At 56.1% G+C, this 22,621-nt stretch overlaps 1 protein-coding gene across 1 annotated transcript; it reads left to right on the forward strand.

The window, feature by feature from the left end:
- Positions 1-5,209: 5,209 nt before the first annotated feature.
- Positions 5,210-18,454, forward strand: CCER2 (coiled-coil glutamate rich protein 2). The gene is made up of 6 exons (XM_050928577.1): positions 5,210-5,482; positions 11,211-11,257; positions 14,826-14,919; positions 15,747-15,815; positions 16,333-17,168; positions 18,063-18,454. Exons 1-6 carry the CDS (start codon positions 5,437-5,439, stop codon positions 18,144-18,146), a joined length of 1,176 nt encoding a protein of 391 aa, XP_050784534.1. The 5' UTR covers positions 5,210-5,436; the 3' UTR covers positions 18,147-18,454.
- The last annotated feature ends 4,167 nt before the right edge of the window (positions 18,455-22,621 follow it).

The following is a 22,621-nucleotide window of genomic DNA, read 5'->3' on the forward strand; positions in this document are numbered from 1 at the left end:
TATCTGTTCTCAAGGGGTCACTGCTTAAAACACAAGCTGGTTAGGGAGGAGACTGGGGAGTCCAGTGGGTTACAGCAAGGGGGTTGGAAGTCAGGACTCCTGGGTTCTCTCCCAGCTCCGCCACTGACTCATGACCTTGGAACAAATCACTTTGTTTCCCACTGTGTGGAATGGGAGTGACCCCTCCCCTCCTGGCTTTGTGGATCCTCAGCCAAGGCTTCTCTAGGTAGGGGGGAGGATAGTTGGGCTGGAAGGACCTGACCCAGCATCTTCGTTGACCTCCGTGTGCTTTGGATCAGCCCTGCCAGTGCTCCTGCACCCCCTGCTCCTCTGTACTCCAGCCGTTATTCCACAGTGGAGAGCGACTCCTGCAGGACAGGGCACTTAGAGGGGTGCGGGGTACTGGAACAACTCTCCTGGGCAGTGGTTTCCCTGCCTTCGGGGCAGGATCTGACCCTTCGTGATTGTACAGAACTGCTGTCCGGCACTGAGAGGCAGCTGCCTCTGGGTGGGGAGCGGTGCAACAGCTGCTTATGGATGGACTGTTTACCCAGCACTGAGATGCAGCCACCTCTGGTGTGGAAAGGTGACAGCTGTTTATACAGGGATCACTCCCCTGGCGCTGAGATGCAGCCACCTGTGGGGTTTGGGGTGACAGCTGCTTATAGACAGATAATTCACCCAGCCCTGAGATGCTCCCACCTCTGGGGTTGAAGGTGGCAGCTGTTTATACAGGGATCTCTCCCCACCAGCGAAATCCTTCCAACCCCAAGGTGGCAGCCAACAGTTGTTTATCCAGGGATCCTCCCCCAGCACTGAAATGCTGCCACCTCTGGGGTGGAAAGATGGCTGCTGTTTATACAGGGATCGCTCCCCCTGGGCTGAGATGCAGCTGCTTCTGGTGTGGTGCGCAGCAGCTGAACAGTGCCGGCTGCTCAAAGAACAACAAACTCCTGTGCGAATGGATTGGCGGTAGCCATGCTGGGATCCCAGAGACATGGTAGGACAAATTTGTTTTGTCCATCACCTCTGCCCTTGCTGGCCAGTTTCAGAGAGAAGTGAGTAGTCCAGGTGCATGTGAAAACCTCCTGACAGCTGCTGCCCGGTTTGATTCAATTCCTTCTGCGGCCTCCCAGGGGCGACTGTGAAGGAAACAGGTTGCAACCCTTTATGCCTGGCTCTGCCACAGAGAGGCCAGCGGTGTCTCCGGAGGCGAGCCTAGAACAGCTGCTAATTGCCAGTTCCCGGCTGCACTGAACAATAACGAGAGGGAACGACCCTGGCCCCGTGTACATTTATGATCCCTCGCGAGGAGCTCAGGCCGGAAGCCAAATTCTTCAAACTCGGCTGCCAAAGCCAGGCCTGGAAATGGGTCGCGATCCCCCTGACTCCTGCCCGCGGCGGCTCAGCGCTGAGTCTGAGGGGAGAGCGCCCCCCAGAACGGCAGCGGGGCCAGCCCTGGCTGCAAGGGGAGAGCGCCACACTGTGCCCCCACAGCACAGCGCCTCCTAGTGTTGAGGTCAGCACTACAGCCGAGGCTCTTTTTTTTCTTTGCAAATATTCGTTAACCCCCCAAAAAAGCATTTTTCAGGGCACCAAAATGATTTGTAAATTTGGGTTGAATTTGGCAAATAGTTTTGGCTGAAAATCTGGACTTGAAAAAAAAATCTAATTAGCGAAATTTCTAAACGAAACAAGTAAAAAAAAAATCGGGGGTTTTGGTTGAACGCAGCGTTGGATCCAACACACAAACAGTGATGTTTAGTTTAGCTTTTTCATTTTGGTGAGAAACCAAAAAAAATTCATTTTTTGGCTTGAACCCATCTGATTTTTATTCCTGATTTCTTTTTTTGGGTGCGGGGCAGGCCCCAAACCGATCAATCGTTTGCTCAGCTCTAATCAGCACTGATTGCGGGGAACGAGCGCCCATGACTGAACTTCCCACTGCACTGGGGCCAGTACTGACTGCCAGGGGAGAGTGCCCCATGGGGCAGGGCCGGCTCCAGGCCCCAGCGTGCCAAGCGCGTGCTTGGGGCGGCAAGCCGCGGGGGGCGCTCTGCCGGTTGCTGGGAGGGCGGCAGGTGGCTCTGGTGGACCTCCCGCAGGCGTCCCTGCAGAGGGTCTGCTGGTCTCGTGGCTCCGGTGGAGGTCCCTGCGGGAGGTCCACCGGAGCCGCGGGACCGGCGAGCGGCAGAGCGCCCCCCGTGGCGTGCCGCCATGCTTGGGGCAGCGAAATGGCTAGAGCCGGCTCTGCCACTGGGGTCAGCGGTGTCAGTGAGGGGAGAGCGCCCCCTAGTGCCCCACTGGGGTCAGTGGTGACAGCAAGGGGAGAGCGCCCCCTAGTGCCCCACTGGGGTCAGCGGTGACAGCGAGGGGAGAGCGCCCCCTAGTGCCCCACTGGGGTCAGTGGTGACAGCAAGGGGAGAGCGCCCCCTAGTGCCCCACTGGGGTCAGCGGTGACAGCGAGGGGAGAGCGCCCCCTAGTGCCCCACTAGGGTCAGCAGTGACAATGAGGGGAGAGCACCCCCTAGTGCCCCACTAGGGTCAGCAGTGACAGCGAGGGGAGAGCGCCCCCTAATGCCCCACTGGGGTCAGCGGTGACAGCGAGGGGAGCGCGCCCCCTAGTGCCCCGCTGGGGTCAGCGGTGACAGCGAGGGGAGCGCGCCCCCTAGTGCCCCGCTGGGGTCAGCGGTGACTGCAAGGGGAGAACGCCCCCTAGTGCCCCGCTGGGGTCAGCGGTGACAGCGAGGGGAGCGCGCCCCCTAGTGCCCCGCTGGGGTCAGCGGTGACAGCGAGGGGAGAGCGCCCCCTAGTGCCCCGCTGGGGTCAGCGGTGACAGCGAGGGGAGAGCGCCCCCTAGTGCCCCGCTGGGGTCAGCGGTGACAGCGAGGGGAGAGCGCCCCCTAGTGCCCCGCTGGGGTCAGCGGTGACAGCGAGGGGAGAGCGCCCCCTAGTGCCCCGCTGGGGTCAGCGGTGACAGCGAGGGGAGAGCGCCCCCTAGTGCCCCGCTGGGGTCAGCGGTGACTGCGAGGGGAGAGCGCCCCCTAGTGCCCCGCTGGGATCAGCGGTGACAGCGAGGGGAGAGCGCCCCCTAGTGCCCCACTAGGGTCAGTGGTGACAGCGAGGGGAGAGCGCCCACTAGGGTCAGTGGTGACTGCCTGTGGTTTCCCCTACTGCATCTCCTGCAGCACTTTCCACAAGTGGTGGACGTCATCACGGGCCCGTTTCTCCCACCAGTTGAATTAGAAGTGGTGCTAGTCAGGCCCTAGATGAAAGCAGTTGCATTGCTTTGCTGTGAGTTGTTCAGCAGCTGCCCCCCAGAGCCAGCCCCCTGGGTGAACAATCCCCATAGGAGCAGCTGCCCCCTTTCCACCCAGAGGTGGCTGCATTGTAATGCTGGGGGAATGATCCTTATCCATGCAGCCTTAGAACCTATGATGCTGATCGTAATGTACTTTGTTACGGAGTCACTCTGGAGCGATGGCCAGGACCGTTGCATGGTTCTGGCCCACGTCCTGGCACCTGCCTGACTCCTTTGCTCACCGTAGCCAAGTCCTGGCCCCATTCCACCCCTGGGTGCTGAAGAGCACCGGGAGCAGGCAGCTAACTGAGAATCACCCTTGACTGACCTTAAATCAATGAGGCCGGCGCATCAGCTGCTGTGAATCAGGGCAACGGAGTGACACCAGTTTACACCGGCTGCAGCTCTGGCCCCATTGGCTGCAACGGAGTGACGCCGATTCCCGCCGGGGGACGGGGGGGTCTGGCCACAGCTTTGGAATCAAAAATAGGAGGGTTGTTATAGGAACGACATTAAAAAAAGATGAGCTGGAGTCAAGTTTTCGAAAGGAAGCGCGTCGTTAGTGGGGGTTGATTTAAAAGGGCCAGCAGCGCGAGCCAAACGAGAAATTTCATTAAAGTGAACGATGCATTTTTCAAGCCCCAGGTGTCCTTGGCTGGGCTGGCTGTTATGTCCCGAGAGGAGCTAACTGAGGAAGAGTCTTAGATTTGTCATCGCTTATGCTGGTGTGAGTTTCACCCGAGCTGGCTCGTGCCTCCCCCCGGAGCTGCTGGGGAATCAGGTGCTACTCTGACTGAAGTGACTGTCAAGGCACTTTGCTTAGTTAATGAAATCTCACACACGCTGTTCTGTCCACACACAAATCAGCCTGACTCCAATGAGCAAGCACTCAGGACCCGGCTCCTGGGACCCTGTTGCGATGCAGGTCCAGGCCGTGTTGTTTTGCAGCGTGGAGGCAGCTCAAGCCGCAGACCCGGGTCAGAGGGGCTGCGGGGCGCAGGACAGGCCCGGATCCAGCGATTGTAAAGCCGGGTTTACAATGGAGGGTGGATGGTCGAGTGCTGGCTTGGAAACAGTGTCTACAAGACCAGGTCCAACACCTGTACCCCTGGGGGTGCGCAGAGGTCTTCCAGGGGTTACATCAACTCCTCTATCAGCAGGGTAGCCAGCTTAGTCTGGATCTGTAAAAAGCAACAGAGTCCTGTGGCACCTTATAGACTAACAGACGTATTGGAGCACGAGCTTTCATGGGTGAATACCCACTTCCTCAGATGCACGTAGTGGAAATCAACTCTAGCGATTTGCCTGGCTTTACTCCAGGCTACATAAACCGCGCTAGCAAAGTCAGTACAAACTAAGACTTCATCCGGTGACTTGTTTATATTGCTCTGTATATGAGACGCTAAAGTGTCAGTACAAGGTTTATATTCCAGTTGATTTCGTCTAGAATAAGCTGGTGAAAATGAGACCGGAAGCCCTTTGTCAGTAACAGGGCAGCTGGGACACTTATTTTTCTGTCTGATTTGGCAAACAAGTCGTTTTTCAGTGCAAGACAAATCAGCCTCCTGAAAGGGGGCTGGACAGGTTGAGAGCCCCTGGGGTGGACATAGATTCTGATCTCACAGGCATGGGTGTAAATTCTGTTACCTTCCACAAAGTCACTCTGGATTTACACCAGTGTCAGGTCAGAATCTGGCCCGCCCAGACCTTTTAGCTGCCTTGGTAACCCAGGCCTGAAGCCCAGTGACCGGCTGGTGCTAGGGAGGAGGACCTAGATTGTTTGCTGGCCAGGGTTAGCTAGGCACTGGGGTGGCTTGGAATAAATCCAGTGTGAAGAGGGGAAGGGAGGGGGAGATCTGGGGAAGAGGGGTTCCCCCCCCCCCGGAGCTGACATCACTTCCTTTGCAGCCTGCCTCCTATTTAAAATCCCGCTGACTGTCCTCAGATGCAGAGGCAGCTTTGCTCACACACACGCAAAGGCTGCACCTGTGGGGATTCGGGCACGTTCGCTGGGCTTGGCTCACCAGCCGTTCCGCGACTGCCACCCGTGAGCTCCCAGCCCACCTGCCTTTGTTTTACGCCCGTCGTCGGCAGCAGAATTTGGGCAGCTCTGTGGGACTCGCCGCCCGCGCACCATGCTGGCCATCAGCCTCTGCGTCTTGCTTCTGTCCTGCTGGCACGGTAAGAGCCGGGCAAAGCGAGGCCCAGTCTGGGATAGACACAGCTAGGCGGGTTTTCAGAAGTGCCTAGGTGAGTTAGGCGCCTGGTCTGCTTGGGTGCTTTTGAAAATCCCCTTCGGTGCCCAACTTTGTGTCTTAGGTGCACCAATACCTTTGTAAATCTGCCCCCAAGTGCCTCATCCAGGCCCTGGTGTCTTTGACCATTGTCAGTTTCCGCTGCGCTTTCTGGCTTGAATCAGAGAATATCAGGGTTGGAAGGGATCTCAGGAGGTATCTAGTCCAACCCCCTGCTCAAAGCAGGACCAATCCCCAGACAGATTTTTACCCCAGTTCCCTAAATGGCCCTCTCAAGGATTGAACTCACAACCCTGGGTCAGTCCTGCTTTCCCATTCTCCTGCCTTCTGGGGAAGATCCCGCCTGGGCTGAGCCAACGGGTGGCCAATTTCTCTTTAAAACGGGGCTGGCGTGGGAAGGTGGCGATTGTTTGCTCCCTGGGAAAACGCAGCCCCCAGGGCAGATCTGCCAAAATCCATGTTCCCATGCCATCTGGGGAACACGCTGCATTGAAAAAAACACACACGCGCACTCACCAGCAGCCTGGCTTTATTCTTTGGCTGGGGATATTCTGCAGCAGGTGCTTGGCTTGAGGTGGGACAAAGTCCTATTTTACGCTGGATGGCATCAAATGAAAGGCCATCTGGGCAGCTGCCAGTGTGTGCCAGGCCCCGAGTGCAGAGTGGGTGGAAGGATTTCAGCACCCTAGACTGCATCCCGACCCTGTCATCTGGCAGAGGAATATCTGAGCTGCATCTTAAATATCCCGGCGCACAGAATGCTGTGCGACAGTACTGTGAAATCAGCTCCCGTGTTCCGAAGGGGACGGCTTCCCCGGATCCTGCTGGGGGGAGAATTTGCAATTAGTCTGAAGGTTTCAAGGCAAATCCAGATGGGGGCCGGATCAGGCTGAGAAAGGGCTGCTTTCAAACTAGACATGCTGATATTAATCAGAAGCCCTGTCTGGTCAGGGGAGTGTACCAGAGAGAGATGAGGATTGGGTGTGCAGATCTCTGTGTGTCCCTGTGCACGCACAGATCTGTCTACACACAAGCGTGTGCATAGAGAGCGTCTGGGTACCTCTGTGCTTGGCTCTGTAGATCTGTACATAGGGGCTGGAACTGGGGGTGCTGGGGGCACGGCAGCTCCCCCTGGTTTGATGTGGTTTCCATCATAGGCCTAATTTACAGTTTGGTTCAATAGCTCTCAGCACCCCACTGTCCCCGCACCCCCGGCTCTGTGTGTCTGGGGCCGCATGCAAGAAGGTCTGGGGGGCGATCTGCACACACATGTGCATGCGTACGTGTGTGTGCAGTCGGGTAGGTGTCTCTGTGCCACTCGATCTGTGTGCAGGGCCAAGGACCTTGCCCACGCGGTTGCATTGGAAGGAGTGGTGCTCTGTTCCCATCCATTTCTGCAGGGCAGACTTCACTTCGCACCCCCCTCTTCTGGCTTTCCCAGCCATCCCCTAGCGGTCACAGGCATTGTGGAGCCAAGGGGCCTCATTCTGTTCTCCTGCCGGCATCACCCCGGCAGCTGCTGATTTACCCCAGAATCCAGCCCAAGCTTTCAGGAGCAAAGGCCCAATTTTGGAGTGAGGTGGGCCAAGGCTTCCTCCCGCCGGATCCCAGCCGCTTCCTTTCTCCGGCCTGTTGTGCTTCCTCTGGCATTACATAATATCATTACGTCCCTCGCTGCAGCCTCTAAGTGTCAGAGCAACAGCTCCCCGTATGCAGAGCATCACTTGGCCTGTGTGTGTGGTGAGGGAACACCCCCGGGGGGGGGGCGGATAGCACACCCCCTGGGGGGAGTGGATTGTCAGTGCACTGCTGGGGAAGGGGCAGAGCCCGGGGGACCTCTGCATAAAGAACCTGTTAGATAGGAGGTGCCTGGTCACACTTATTTGCATTATTATTAGTCTTTGCTCTTTTCAGGAGTGGGTGAGGGATCCCTGTAAAAACAGCTGCTGTGCTCCAGCCCAGAGGTGGCTGCATCTCAGTGCTGGGCGAGGGAGCCCAGTAGAAACAGCTGCTGTGCTCCAGCCCAGAGGTGGCTGCATCTCAGTGCTGGGCGAGGGAGCCCAGTAGAAACAGCTGGTGTGCTCCAGCCCAGAGGTGGCTGCATTATAGTCACGGGTGAAATTATCCGCATAGAAGGGTTTCAGATACAAACACTGGCTGGAATTGGACTCAGGTATAGACAGAGGGGCTGGGGTGGAACAAACTACCCTTTGCGTTTGTCTGGTTGTCACAGGGAGATCCCAAACACCACTCCGCCCACTGGCAGGAACACGCTACCTGGCCAGCATTTGGTTATCAAAACAGAGCCTCGGCCAAAGCCAGCTGGGGCACTGGCTTGTGAGTCAGGAGAACGGGGTTCTAGGCTGGGTGTGCTCCAGGACCTTGAGCCAGTCACCTTCCTGCTCTGTGCCTCGGTTTCCCTTTTTGTGTCTATTTAGATTGCAAGCTCTTCAGGGCAGGGACTGTCTCTTGCTCCGTGTCCGTGCCTGGCCAGGCATGGCTGGGACCTCTGCTCTTGGTCAGGGTCCGGGCAGTGCCTGGCACAACAAGGGGCCCTGATCTCGGGCGAGATCCATGCTACATTCAGCACAAGGAAGGCCCCACTCTCTGGCTTGTGGGGGGGGGGCCTGATCCTGGTATGAGCAGCTAGCTGCTGCAGCAGCAATACCCCTAATACTAAAGCAAAGATTTCCCCAGGGTCTGTGTGCACCTGGGGTCCAAGGAGCAGCAGACGCTAGGGAGGAGGATGCCTATGAGGGAGAAACTTTGTCCCAGCCGCTGTGTGAACAGGGGTCGCCCCATGCCCCATTCAGGGCTGGGGTTAGCTAGGCACTCCATGTAAATGGACACGATGCTGGGTACAGGAGTTGGAGCGCTTCAGGAGTGAGCTCAGTCAGCACCGGGAGGGGGAGTTCTGAGGGGCCCAGCTATTGCAGGGGGCCCACATAAGGAGGAGAGGGTGGGGGGTGGCCCCCCAAGTTCTGGGCCTGAGGGTCTGGGGCAGCTAGAGTAGGAGAGCAGGGGCTGGAGGACACCCGGCATTTCAACAGCTCCTTTCTACCAGCGCGCTCCCCCAGCTGGGGGGAGGGGGTCAGTACCATTCACCCCCCTGTGGAGGGGAAATGACTTGGCCCAGGTCAAACTGCAAGTCAATGACAGAGCTGAAAATAGAACCCAGGAGTCTTGACTGCCAGCCTCCCATGCTCTAACCACTAGACCCCACTCCCAGAGCTGGGGATAGAACCCAGGAGTCCTGGCTCCCAGCCCCCCCTGCTCAAACCACTAGACCCTGCTCCCCTCCCAGAGCCAGGGATAGAACCCAGGAGTCCTGGCTCCCAGCCCCCCCCAGCTCTAACCAGTAGACCCCGCTCTCCTCCCAGAGCAGGGTTCGAATCCTGTGCTGCCTGGGGGCCAGGTTCCAAGATAATTTGCCCCAGTGTAACTGTGATCGGCACCAAGATTCTGCCCTCCTGCTGTACCCAGGAATGCAGCCACCTGCTGCCCTGAAACCCCCATGCCGGGGTCAGCCCCCAAGCCTTGCTTGGCCCTTTCCTGCCCCTGCTGGTGCTGGGTCCCTGCTGATGTCAGCATCCATCTGCCAGGGCAGCCGGCCCCCTCGGAACAGCTGATGGATACGCCCTGTGCTAAGAGCAGCTAAGAATAGGTGGGCACCTGCTGCTGGGGCGTGCAGCCGCCCCCCCCAGCTCTTTACCACCTGCTCTGCCCCCGCCAGAGAAGGGCACATTGGATCCACTCTGCAGAGCCATCAAGCGCCGGGACTCTATGGGGGGAATCTTTCCACGGGGTTTTGGATCAGGCCCTGAGGTGCCCGGATTTGCGAGCAGCCTAGCACAAGTTCTGGGGCGTTGGCAGCTGCAGAGCGTTTGAGGAAGGACGCACCGCTAGCCCGGCACGCCGGGGCCTGTGCTAAGCCGGCAGCTTCATCTCCCCTTGCTCCTCCTCGGAGGCCTTGAGACTCCACCAGCGTTAGCCTCCTTTGGACACAAGGGGATGCTTTCGCTATTCCAGAACTCTGACTCCACAATGATGCTCCTCTGTGTTATGCAGCCCCCTCTAGTGGCTGGTTCACCTATGAGGATAACAGCCTACTACTGCTAGCAGTGGATGGGGCTAATCCTTTCGCGCAAGCGATAGAGACCTGTGCTTTTAACAAGGAAAAGTTTGAGTCCCATGGATGTGCCATCAGTGAAAGGTCTGTTTTCTTTTTTTCTTTCTTTCTTTTTCTTTCTCCCAACCTCTCTATTTTCCCCTCATTGTTCCAAAAGCACCACACCTGTCTGCCTGCAAACCCACCAGCCTTCAATCACTCCAATTGCTTTGCTCTTTGCTAAAAAACAAAAGCTCAGTCGTTTATTTTGCCCGAGACCCTGCTGTTCTGCCAGCAGCCCCGGCGGGGACCTCATTATAATGCTGGCAGCGATTACGCAGCTAGAGAAAGACGCTTTTCTCTCCACTGCGGGAGCAGAGCTCGGTGCATTAAAACTGCATGAGGCGCAGCTGTTTCAGGGAACCAAAAAAAACAGGAAGGGAAAATAATTGGTGCCTGGAGGGTGGTTAGCATCGTGAAGGCAGATCCGCTGCGTACGTAACAACGTGTGCGAAGTGAGGGGTAGGTAGATGGGCAGGGAATGGGGTTTTTTCCACCTCTGTTGTCAGTTGACTTAGTCTGAGCCTGGATTCCTGGATTCATTGCAGTTGTGAGGCTGCAACGAATGACCCCGCGAGGGAGGTTGCGCTAGTGGGAGTGTGTGAGACCTCGAGGTGAGGCCTCCTCTGGGTATGTCCACACTGCAACCAAAGGTGTGTTACTAACTCGGGTTAAAATAGCAGTGAGGATGCAGCAACTTGAGTTCAACCCCAGATTCCCCCTATGGGCTTTGCTCAGAGTTAAAACCTGCAGCCGTGCCTCAGTTTCCCCTCCTGCTTGTTGTCGTTATAGCCTGTGAGCTCTTTCTTCTCACTCTCTGTGTCTGCGCAGTGCCTCGCACAACAGGGCCCTGGCCTCAGTCAGGGCCTCTAGGCACTACCCTAGTTCCTGTAATAAGTGATATGATTTAGTTATATGCAGCACTTTTCATGCACAGACCTCAAAGCTTCGGTGGGTTAGAACTTGCATCCCAATTTTTACAGGTGGGGAAACTGAGGCACCGAACAGGGAGCACAAAGGTCACCCAGCCAAGTCTGTGGCAGAGCTGGAAATAGAACTCAGGCGTCCTGATCCCCTGTCCCCACGGTTCTAACCCCTAGACCTCCCTCCCTCTCCCAGAGCTGGGATTAGAACCCAGGAATCCTGACTCCCAGTTTTCCACCCTCTACTCTACCTCTCTCAGAAAGTGCCTGTCTGATCTTGGACAAATTATTTAAAAAAAAAAATCAGTGTGCCTCAGTTTCCTTTTCTTTGAGTTGCCTATTTAGATCATAAGATTTTGGGGGCAGGGACTGCCTCTTGCTATGTATCTGTGCAGTACCTCTCACAGTGCAGCCCCGGTTTCAACTGGAGCCCCTAATGAGTTATGGCAATATCCCTAATGATGAAAACACCCTAGAAGCGGTAGAGAGCCTGTGTTCTAGAGATTGCACTGCTGGCTAATGAAAGCATGGAATAATATCCTGCCTCCTCTTTTATTTTGTAGCCGATTCGCTGCCATTGTCCACCCAGCTCTCAGAGGAAGACGAAAAGGTAAGAAAGAAAGAAAAAGAAAATAGACCAAACCAAACATTTCCACTGAAATGAACGAGCAGCCTGATGGGGTTAAATTGGGGTCCCTGCTTCAGGAACAGTCCAGTAGAGAGAGCCGGGACTCAGGACACCTGGGTTCTTCCCCCAGCTCTGCCCCAGAGCTGTGGGGCCTCTCTCTTTGTGCCTTTGTCTGCCTTGCCTCTTTATGGTGTTGCCAACCTCAAACATTCAAAACTCATGAGATTTTTTTTTTTAACTAAACTTTCAGCTCCTTTGACTTACCTTTTGCTGTTTGAGCCCTGCAAGATTCACATGTTCAAGGCTTTTCCCTACAACCATGTGGGGTTTTATTTCCTGAAAACTGGCCTAGGGAAAAAACCCTGGGCCTGTTTAGTCTGGAGCAAAGCAGACTGAGCGGGGATCTGAGAACAGCCATCCAATGCATTAAGGGCTGTTAGAGAGAGGACGGGGGTCAGCTGTTCTCCATGTCCGCTAAAGGCAGGGCAAGATGCAATGTGTGTAATCTTCAGCAGGGAGATTGAGGTGAGAGATCAGGACAAACTTCCTAACTCTCAGGGGAGTGAAGCTCTGGAACAGGCTCCCTAGGGCAGATGTGAAATCCCCGTCACTGGAGGTTTTTGAGAACAGGCTGGACAAACCCTGGTCAGGGATGGTCTAAGCAGGGGTGAAAGTAACTTAAAGGACATGCGGGTACTCCAGAGTCCTGCGGACGGGGAGGGGCCTCAATCAGAAGAGGTGGGGCCTTTAAATCCCCGGCTTTTAAATCAGGATTTAAAGGGCTCGGGGATTCAGCTGAAGCTAGGAGCTGGGCCCTTTAAATCACCCCCGGAGCTGCCAGCTGCAGAGGTGGCTGGGAGCCCTGGGATTTGGGCAGGGGTGAAAGTAATTTACATTTCTTACCCATATGGTCCAATCGCAAGCAACCCACCTCTCCTATGTTCATGGATCCCTCCCACTGAATGACGTAGAGAAAATAGAGCTACTGTTACTACTACCAGGACTGTCTGTAATAAAACTTATCTATTGGAATAAGCCTGAAAAAGTGAAAACTCACAGTCACATTTTTCTCCGTGTCTTCCCTCCTCCTCCTCCAGCCAGGCTGCGGACACTAGGCTCCGTGCTTTCTCCCTACCTGGCACTGAGCAGCGGCTGCAGGGGCTATCCTCTAGCTTCAGCAGGGAGCACGGAGACTGGCTGAGAGAGGCAGGAGGCAGGCTTCTCCATAAGAACAGTTTAAACTCAGCTGTTCCCTGCATGGTTCAGTAACATTTCAAAGAGGATCTGCAAGCAGTTTGGACATCACAACCATGATCCTCTGCTGGGGAGGGAATGGGATAGATTTGAACTTGGAAATGGTTCCTGATTTTGGTTGTGTTTTTTGTGTATAGGAGATCCCCCTCATCCCGGGAGCAGAAAAGAACTGCCCCTGCCATGGTCACACACACCCTCCCACCCTCAACAATAATTGGGTGTGTCATTAACAAGGATGCCAGAAAAGGCTTCTAACCCTGCAAGCTAGAGCCTAGAGGAGAACCTCTGCTGGGAAGGAGGGGAGGGGAGGGGAGAGGAATGCAGAGCCTTGTCTGCAGCCTGGCTGGACGAGGGGGAGGGAGGAGACGAGAAACCAATGTGACAGTGAGTTTTCCCCTTCCACCTGCTTTTATTAGCTCTGGATTTAAGCTGTGCAGCCAAATGCTTGTATTTGTTGTGTATATTAGTATTGGAGACAAGATCCCCTCATCCCGGAGGCAGACAAGGATTGCCCCTGCCATGGTCAAACACACCCTCCCCTCAACTCCCTCCCCCCAGCTACTGTGAGTGAAATTAACAAGGATGCCAGAAACCACTGCTAACCCGGAGGGCTGAACCACTCAGGGAACAGCTGAATTTAAACTATTCTTATGCAGAGGGCAGGCTTCTCCCTCCTTCAGGCAGTCTCCTTTTCTTACCGGTCCTCCATACCGGCCTGTACCAGTTTACTTTCACCTCTGGGTCTAAGTTTGCTTGGTCTGGCCGCAGTGCAGGGGGCTGGATGCAATGACCTCTCAGAGTCCCTTCTATCCCGACGTTTCTATGACTCCATGAGATTCTGAGGAATTCACATGATTCCAGGATCTGGGGCTAGCGCGAAATCAGCAAATATCTCAAGAGTTCCACTGAATTCTTGAGAGTTGGCAACGTGCCCGGACGCTGTTAGGGGAAGAAGCTTTCTTTCCCCTGGGTGATTGTGCAGCGCCTGGCGCAATGGGGACCTGATTTTAGCTGGGGTCCACAGATGCTCCGTTAACACAAATAATTAATAACAATTCTCCCCCATCGTCTTCCTCTTTCTTCTCCCCTGTGCCACTGAGTGTTCTTGGGTGTGTATGGGCATCTATAAGCACGTGGGAGGCAGTGTGAGCTAGTGGATGGCACATTGGAACAGGACTCGGCAGATTCAGATTCTCTTCCTGGTTCAACTTGCTGGGGAAGTCATGGCCCAGCTGCGTGCCTCAGTTTCCCAGCTGTAAAATAGCAGTAATGATGCCGCCCTCCTTTGGAAAGGGCTTTGCAATCTGCCCATGACAAGCTCTAGGGGAGTGGTTCTCAACTTTTTTTTAAAATTTTTTAATTTTTTTTATTTTTTATTGCGTGTTGCGGGGGCCTCGGGAAGAAACAAGTTGAGAACCCCTGCGCTGGGAATTATTATTCATTAATGACGCTGATTACATCAGCTCTTCATTCACGAGGCAGCATAAGATGCCACAGAGCCCCCGCCAACATTGTAAGGACTCGGGCTGCTGAGAAAACTTGGAATGAAACGGTTCCCCGGGGGAAAAGGGGGTTTCCTCTCAAGCGAAATTCTCCATGGGAAACGCTCCATTTTGGCGGCATTCTTCCCGCTAGGAAATCGGACCGTTGCAGGTCGACACCCACCTGAGCCCCTGCGGTGCCTCATGGGAGTTGTATGCTTTCATCCCCCTCCCACACGCCATTGTCCTCAAGAACCAGACTACATCTCCCATGATGCACCATGGTCAGGTCCTAAAAAAGTTTTGGGTTTTGGCCTAGTCAGGAGGGGAAAAAATCAGCATTTCCCACTGTCCTGGATTCCTGAGGTCTGGGCTTTCCTTTCTTTCCAGCTGCCATTCTCTGCTTCCCTGCAGAGCGATGCTGGACATTGCTGTGTCAAAATCTCAGCCATTGGATCTACCTTCCTGCTCCTCAGCTCACCTGTGCTGATTCAGGCCGGTTCTTGGTTTATCTGTCTGATTCCAGCTCAGACAAAGCAGGGGACGGTTCTGCCGGCCCCTCATTCCCAGCGGCGCTGAATGGGCAGCTGTACAAACGCCACAGGGAAACTGGGGCACGCCCATGGCTCGTAAAAATATTACCCCCGTTCATCGCAACTGTGCAATGGCACTCCCATTTTCTGGTTGCACTGGCCCTGCACAGTTGGAAGCTGACAGCCTCGGAAGATGGGAGTGGTGGTGAAACACCGGGGGCGCGGATCTTTGGTGTATTGTCACAGTAAACCCAAATTCACGCTTACCACCCCCTTGGCCAGGTCATCAAATGCATCACAGAGGTTCTGGCTGACACCCTGTCCAAATCTAGCCCAGTTCCGGTCGTCAACAACTGCCTGACGATCCTGAAAGAAGGTGAGTGCTGGGGGATGTGGCCATCGGCTCCTGGGGAAAGCGGAGCTGGCTCGCCACACACACACACACACACACACACACACACACACACACACACACACACACACACACACACACACACACACACACACACCAGCTCAGCAGGACTCGGGCCTGTCTGTTATGGAATGAACTTAGAAGGCAGCTCCTGATTGCTCTCCGATTCCTCGGGGCTGCCCTGGGAGCATCCAGGGGCCTTGGTGGGGGTGGGTGGGAAAAAGCCCCTTGAGACTCTCCCCTAAGCAAGTGATGTCGAATTGGAGTAAGGGGGTGGATTGGGGGCTTGCCCAGAGTGCACTGCGCTGTGGCTATTCTCCGCCCCCTAGGGCCCATAGATGATGGAGCATGAGTTAGAGCAGCCCTAAGGCTGCTCTGATGCTGAGGACCATGCATGGCCAGGACATAGGGAGAGCAAAGGGGGTTATAGTCCCCTCCGCCCATTTCAACCAGAAACACTGGGAATCTGAGTAATCAGGGACCAGCTTTTCATGATGTGTGTGTACAGCACCTAACACTGCTCAGAGAACTCGGGGCGCTACCTTAATTCACTTTGTTAATCTCCCCCTTCCTCCCTCCGAATTTCCTTTCACTCGGGACCGTTTTCCCCACCTGTCTCTGCACAAGACGCTCCCTGCGGGTGAAAGGCAGCTCAGTGATACCAGCCCACTTGGCTGCTGCTTGTTCCTAGCCCACGTCCTGGGCGGGTTGTTTGCCCATGGGCACGAGTTGAACGTGGGCACCAGTTCAGCACAAGCTCATAAGTGGGGTTCACCTGTTGTCTCTTCCAGACGAGCGGGTCCTGGCCATGCTGCACCATCACTACCTGATGAAGCAGCTAAAGGAGCTGGTCCATGAAGGTACCTGCCTTGGCCCCCATCCCACCCTCCCTGCACAATTTACACAGACCGTGCTAGGAGTCAGAACGCCTGGGTCCTATTCCTGGCTCTGCTGCCAACCTGGGTCTGGAAAGTAGGTGGCAGTCCCTAGAGGGGAAAGGCCCCATATCCCATTCTCTGACCCCTCTGAGTCAGCCAGCCTCCCACCCTAGGTCCGGATCAGAGCCAGCGCCCCCTGGAGGGGACAGACCCCGTGTCTCATTCTCCCCCACCCCCGAGCCAGCCAGTCCCTGCCCTGGGGCAATATCCCACATGCCACCAAAGCTGACACTTGGAGCAGGGAAGCCAAGGGAGACGGGTCTGGAGAATGGGGCAGGGCTGGGGCACCTGGATGATGGGGGACCAGGATGCACGGGCAGTTTATGGATACAGGCTTCGCCGTGCCAACAGAGTCCCCTAGCCTGCGTCCACCCATCCCCAACGGGGTCGGGACTGCCACGGGGCAGGAACAGCTCACTGTTTTCCTCCCTGTCCCCAGAGAACACCCACCACCACCCGAGCCACGGCGCCTGGCAGGAGACGGAGGAGGGCCCCGAGGGAGACGAGCTGAAGAAGCGGAACAAGCCCCTCCAGCAGAGCTCGGCCGCCTCCGAGACGGTGGAGGAGAAGGAGGGTGAGGCCCGGAAGGAGGAGTATGAGAAGACGGAGAAGATCGAGGAGAAGGTGAAAGAGGAAAAGGTCTCGCACAGGGAGGACAGCACCCAGGTGGAGGAGGAGGATGCCAAGGAGATCCTGGAGGGCGAAGAAGAGGAGGAGGAGAGGAAGAGGAGGCACGAGGAGGCGAGGCAGGCATCGCCCAAGCTGAGGGAGACCCAGGGCCCCGGGGCCAGCAAGAAAACAGGGCCACCAGCCAAGAGGCACTTCAGCCAAGAGGACAGTTCGGAGGAGGAGCTGCCGTACCACCACGGAGGCCGGCACCATGGGGGGCTAGAGGACTGGGAGCAGGAGGAAGAGGAGGAGGAGGAGGAAGAGGAAAAGCGATCGGGCCCGGCCTGGCGGAAGGGCGGCCCGGCCAAGCGGATGGCCGAGAAGGCCAGCGACGAGGAGACGGCCCAGTTCGAGGCGGAGGAGAAGGGTGTGAAGATCTCCGACTCGCAGAGCCACCTCCGCGGGGACGGGCGGCTGTGGAAGGACGGGGAGGAGCGGCACAGCCACCGCCACAGGCCGCCCAGCCACCCGCTGAAGAAGAGGCACCATGAGGATGAGGCGGGGCAGCTGAAGGGCAAGCACCATGGCCACCAGGAGGAGGAGGAGGAGGAAGAAGAGGAGGAGGAGGAGGAGGAGGAAGAAGAGAAGGAGGCCAAGAAGGACAAGGTCAGCTCTTAGCCCTTTTCCGTGGGCTACATGGGTAGTGATCCTGGGGGTAGCCTCCAGTTGGGAGCTTGCCAGCTCTCAGGGCTGAGCAGCCGAAAGCCAGGAGGCGAGTGGCTAAACAGCCTTTGTGCCCATGGAGAAAAAATCTCCCCTGCATACCCCCAGCTCCCAGAGCTTTGGGAAGCCCTGGGGGTCCGGCCCTCCGTAGGCAGAAAGGAGCCGGCTGAGAATTTTTCCCTGGAACAGCCCAGTTGCCACCCAAGTTTTGTCAGGGGCTCAGGAGGGAATTTGTGGTCAGAACCAGGGGGTGCCCTGCCCTAGCGTCAGTAGCCCGGCGGCTAAGGCCATCAGCTGGCGTGGGACAGATCCAGGTTCAAGTCCTTGCTCTGAATCAAGTTGAGCAAGGGCCAGACTCTGGGTTCCCAGCTGTGCTCTGACCAGGGGCTATTGGCTCTTCTGCGGTGGGGCTCTCCTGTTTTTCACTACACGCCTCCCAAGGTCTCCCCTCCTCGTGCCCAGCCCTGTAAAGTTTCCCACCCAGCTCTAGAGCTTTGCGGGGCGGGTGGGCGGAGAGGAGACGGGGCAGCCTGCGGCATTGCAACTGCGTCTGCATGGGGGTCAGCTGGGCCTCTTCGCTCCGTCCTCCCCCCACCCATGGCCGTGTGGAGGATTGGCCCAAACGCCCCCAACGCCGGGCAATTGTGGGATAGGTGCCTCAGGGATCCCAGAATGCACCTGGGCAGCCAGAGGTGCAAAGCCCGGTGGGGGGGGGGGCGGATGAAACAGAGGCCCGGTGGTAGCTTGGATGCAGTGATCGGGGGGGGGGGGTAGGGATGAGCCCTGGGCCCCCCGCCTCCCCATCCTCACGGCCTCTCGTGCTTTCTCTCCACCCAGGAACGGGAGCTGGAGAGGCTGGAAGAGATCGAGCATGCGCTGAAGAAGGTGGCGGAGAAGCTGCGGGAGCTGCGGAGAGGGTGACCTCCCCAGCCCCCTTAGGGGAGCGGGGAGCTGTGGCAGGGGGACAAAGGGGCGGCCGCCCCTTTAAGAGTCACCCCCCCACCCGCCGCCCAGGCATCCCCACACATGTGCTTTCTTTGTATATATCCCTCCTCTCCTCTCCCACTCGGCTGTGGACTGTTATCAAAGCCTCGGAGCTTCTGCTTTTCTACCGGCTCCCACCCCCCTCCATCAGGGACCCAGCGTGACCTGAGGCCAAGGAAAATAACCAGCCTGCCAACCGACCCTCCCTTCCCACTCCATGCAGGAAACGTCCCTCCAGAGCAATGGGGGGCGGACAACCTAGATCTCAGCAACTGTGCTGCTCTGGGGTATCAAGTGGGTGGGAATGTCCACCTGAGAACTGCCCGCAGCTGGTATGGTATAAGGGTGGCTGCTCTTTGCCCCCCAGGACCCGTCGGGGGCAGATCAGGGGCGTGGCCAGGGCTCACTGCGCTGTGGCTATTCTCTGCCCCCCAGGGCCCAAGGGGGAGGAGTTCATTTCGCTTGTGGCCTCTTGTTTAAAGCAGACACCTCCCACCCCCACCCCGGCACCGAAGAAGGGATAGAAAGAGGAGACCCTGCGGTGCCAGGGTAGGAACCTGGGAACCTGCCTGGCTCCCCACCCGCTAGGCAAGCCGGACTGACTGTTAACACTCAGCCTCGCGGGACCTGGGGCTCTGCGTGGTCCTCGAAACCTCAACTTCCCTGACCCCTTCCCCCATTGCTTGGGGCTCATGGCTCAGCTCTGCCCGCCTCCCAAGGGGTCATTTTCACCAGCAGCCGGACGCACTCAGTCCATCGGGCCTGGCGGGAGGCTCGGAGGTGGAGGGGAGATGGTAGGAGGCAGCTGCAGGAGCACCAGGAAAGCCGAGGGGCAGGGCGCCTGCCCTGGGGGGCCATCAGCTGGAGAAGGTACAGCTGACTTTTCCCCGGCTGGCCTGGCTGATGAGGTCAAGGCCCCGGGCTCTGTGTGACTGTCCCACGTGGGCTTTCCCACTCCCATTGGCCCAGTGGGGAGGTGCGGGCACCGGATCCCACCCCAGCTGCTGAGTTCCCCTTGCAGACCAGGGAGCGAGGTGTGATCCCTGCTGGGCTATAGACGGGAACCAGCCTCTCCTGGCCCGGGGTGTGACCAGGGGAAGGCCTGCAGCCCCAGAGGTCACTGGCACACACAGCTCATTACTCACAGAAAGACGAGGTAATTCGGAGAGGTCTCTTCGCACGCAACAAGGCTGGGCTGGGCTGACCCCAACGTGACCCCAGCCTTCCCCCCCTCAGAGCCTGGAGACTTCTAGGGGTGTCAGAGAGGAGACTGGGTGGGTTCGACCCCAGAAGGGTCCGTAAGGGTCTGCTCTCGCCCACGCAGAATAGAGCCCACGCGGCAGGAACCCACCTCCTGTCGCCCTGGAAGTACAGGCCTTTGCTGCTGGAGCTTGATTCTCCCCAATCGTCCGTGGAGGGCAAGAAAACATGAATGCGTCCCATATGTTAGGCACGGGACGCAGAGAGATGCCCATTGTATTAGCTGCAGGGGTCACACACACACACACACACACACACACACACACACACACACACACACGTAACACAAAGCAGTGGTTACATTCCCTAGCAAGATCCCTCAAACCTGGCCCCTCCGGCGGCCCCGATCCTCCCACTCCTGGTCTCTCGGGCTTTTCACTTTGGGTTTTTTGCTGATTTCTCCCCCCTGCCCCCGTTCAAGCCGTAGGACTCCCTCCCCTCCCCCCGGCACCCTCCCCATAGTCTGTGACTGCATTTTTTGCAGGTGCTGCTGCTGTGTAGCTGCTTGGTGGCCTGGTCTATCAGGTGTTGGGGTTTGGGGGGGTTTGTTTGTTTTTTTTTAAATCCCTGTCCTTGTGTAGCCAGCTCTGTGGAACAATAAAGCACAGTGAAAACCAGACTCCAACCCGCCAGCCCTCCTTCCTGTCGTGTCTATTTCGACGTTGAGGCTTTCACAGGCACCTGCTTCCACCATGCGAATGGGAGGGAGCGGCACGGAGCAGTGAGAGTTTCAAGGTGTGTCAGTGGCAGAACGAGGGTTAAAACAGTAGCTGGAGATGTGGGTTCAAGACCCTGCTCTCCCCACAGACGCCCTGTGTGGTCGTATGCCAGGCTGCCCCGTGCCTTGGGTTCCCCAGCAGTACAGTGGGGGTAAAAACCTTCCCCCGCCTCAGCAGGAAGTTGGCAGGATAAGTACATTGAGGACGGTGAGTTTCACAGATACTGGGTGATTGGTAAACCTAAGCTCTGCTTTGGCCACAGCCTTCTTGTGTGACCTTGGACAAGTCCTGGCAGCTCAGGGGGATTTGGTGTCTGCATCTGTAAAATGGGCATAATGATCCTCCCTTTGTCTATAAGGATTGTGAGTTCTTTGGGACAAGGGCTTGTTTCTTACTGTGCCTCTGAAGTGCCCCGCACAAAAGGGGCCCTGATCTCGGTCGGAGTCTGAGCAGCACCCGGCACGACAGGGCCCTGATCTTGGTTACATTCTGAGCAGCACCTGGCCCGACGGGGCCCTGATCTCGGTCATGTTCTGTGCAGCGCCCGGCCCGACGGGGCCCTGATCTCGGCCGGGGTCTGGGCAGTGCCCAGCCTGACAGGGCCCTGATCTTGGCCAGGGTCTGGGCAGCGCCCGGCGCGACGGGGCCCTGATCTCGGTCAGGGTCTGAGCAGCGCCCGGCGCGACAGGGCCCTGATCTCGGTCGGGGTCTGGGCAGCACTCGGCGCGATGGGGCCCTAATCTCGGTCGGGGTCTGAGCAGCGCCCGGCGCGACGGGGCCATGATCTCGGCTGGGGTCTGAGAAGTGCCTGGCACAGTAGGGCCCTGATCTTGGTTGGAACCTCTAGACGTTACCATGATATAAATAATAATTAAAAGTAACCCAAGGGGACATTAAGAAAATCAGAGCCCCACGGAGCTGCTTAATTCACTGATTGAGCAAGTGAGCTAATGCACGCTGTACACTGGGATCTCTGGCTTCACCACTTCCTCCAGCTGGCTCTGGCATGGCAAGGTAACCAACAGCATACCAGGAAGGAGGTAGAGCCTAAAAATGGTGCCTAATTTACATAATTTATGCACACGAATAAGAGAAACTAGAGGTGGAATTTGCATGGAATTTGCATGAATTCTCCTCACCTGCACGGCCCTCCCCTCCGTACTCCTCCACCCTGGCTGTTTTCATAGCTGTGCTTTTCCACTACTGAGACCCACAAGATAAGGATAGTCATTTACTACTCCCCAAAAATAACCTCTGCTTTTATTCCCATATGTTATCCTATCAAAATGTAGCCATCAAGATTTACTGGGCAGGGAGGAGCCTGGAAACTTACAAGCACATGTATATTTCAGTGGGGGTGGAGACAAGGGGCTTCAAATTTCGAAGAGGACCTGGCATCCGCCACTGATGCAGCCTGTCCCAAAGAGATCGGAGTGAATAACTGATTTTTCAATTTGCCAACAATTCCAAAACAATGGTAAAAAAAAATCATTTGGGGTAAAAATTAAAAACCACCTCATTTTTTTCTAAACTCTGGGTAAATTCAAAAGCTGAAAAAATGTCATTTTGGGCTGAAGGAAACGTTTCAATTTGGAACCTTTTTTAATCTTTTGGATTCCTTTCCTTTTATGTTCAAAACAAGGCTGAGAGGAAAAAAAATTATTCTGACTGAAAAACAGAGAGGTTTTGTGTCAAAATGACACATTTCAAATTTTTTTCAGCTTTTTTACATTTCTTGTTAGGGTTTTTTTTTCCCCAACCAAAACAGCTTGGCAGAACTGACACAGAGTCACGAAATATTTTGGGGTTACTGACACTGCATTTTTTGGCTGGAAATACGTTTTTGGTTCAAATTTTTTTGCCCATCACTAGTTTCAAGACAAGGCGAGGTTTTCCGCTGGGCACAGAACTGCTGTGTCCTGGGAATCGCACCCAGAGATCGTTATGTCTCTCCTGGCCGGATACACAACAGATAGACCTCGACTGATCTTCTCGGAGACAGTGGCACTTGGTTGCTGGTCTACACGTGAAAGTTACTCCAGCTGCAGAGATGGTGTGAATTGCTCAGTGGTTTGAGCATTGGCCTGCAAAACTCAGGGTTGTGAGTTCAGTCCTTGAGGGGGCCATTTGGGGATTGGTCTTGCTTTGAGCAGGGGGTTGGATGAGATGATCTCCTGAGGTCCCTTCCAACCCTAATGATTCTATGAATTTAAAGTGGATTGACTGTTCCTGATTATTTCCATCCACACTCTTCCTCCGGAGTAAGAATACCTTGTGCCGGTTTAGTTTAATCCACTTCCAAAGTGGATCAAGCTAATTCCGAGCAAGACACTTTGCGATGCAGGGAAAGACCTGGAGAGTCAGGAATGAGGAAAAGAGAGTTGAGTGGCCAGATGGGCTGTCCATCGCCCAGGGAGACTAAGGTGGGGCTTT

The sequence above is a fragment of the Gopherus flavomarginatus genome, chromosome 18 (genome assembly GCF_025201925.1).
Source record: "Gopherus flavomarginatus isolate rGopFla2 chromosome 18, rGopFla2.mat.asm, whole genome shotgun sequence".
Lineage (NCBI taxonomy): Eukaryota > Metazoa > Chordata > Testudines > Testudinidae > Gopherus > Gopherus flavomarginatus.

What these genes read in the sequence shown, in the direction of transcription:
- CCER2 (XM_050928577.1), top strand. Translation starts at nt 5,437, where the DNA reads ATGCTGGCCATCAGCCTCTGCGTCTTGCTTCTGTCCTGCTGGCACG. An exon ending in GCTTCTGTCCTGCTGGCACG is followed by an intron (nt 5,483 to 11,210) that starts GTAAGAGCCGGG and finishes TTTATTTTGTAG; the next exon opens with CCGATTCGCTGCCATTGTCC. An exon ending in AAAGGAGCTGGTCCATGAAG is followed by an intron (nt 15,816 to 16,332) that starts GTACCTGCCTTG and finishes CCCTGTCCCCAG; the next exon opens with AGAACACCCACCACCACCCG.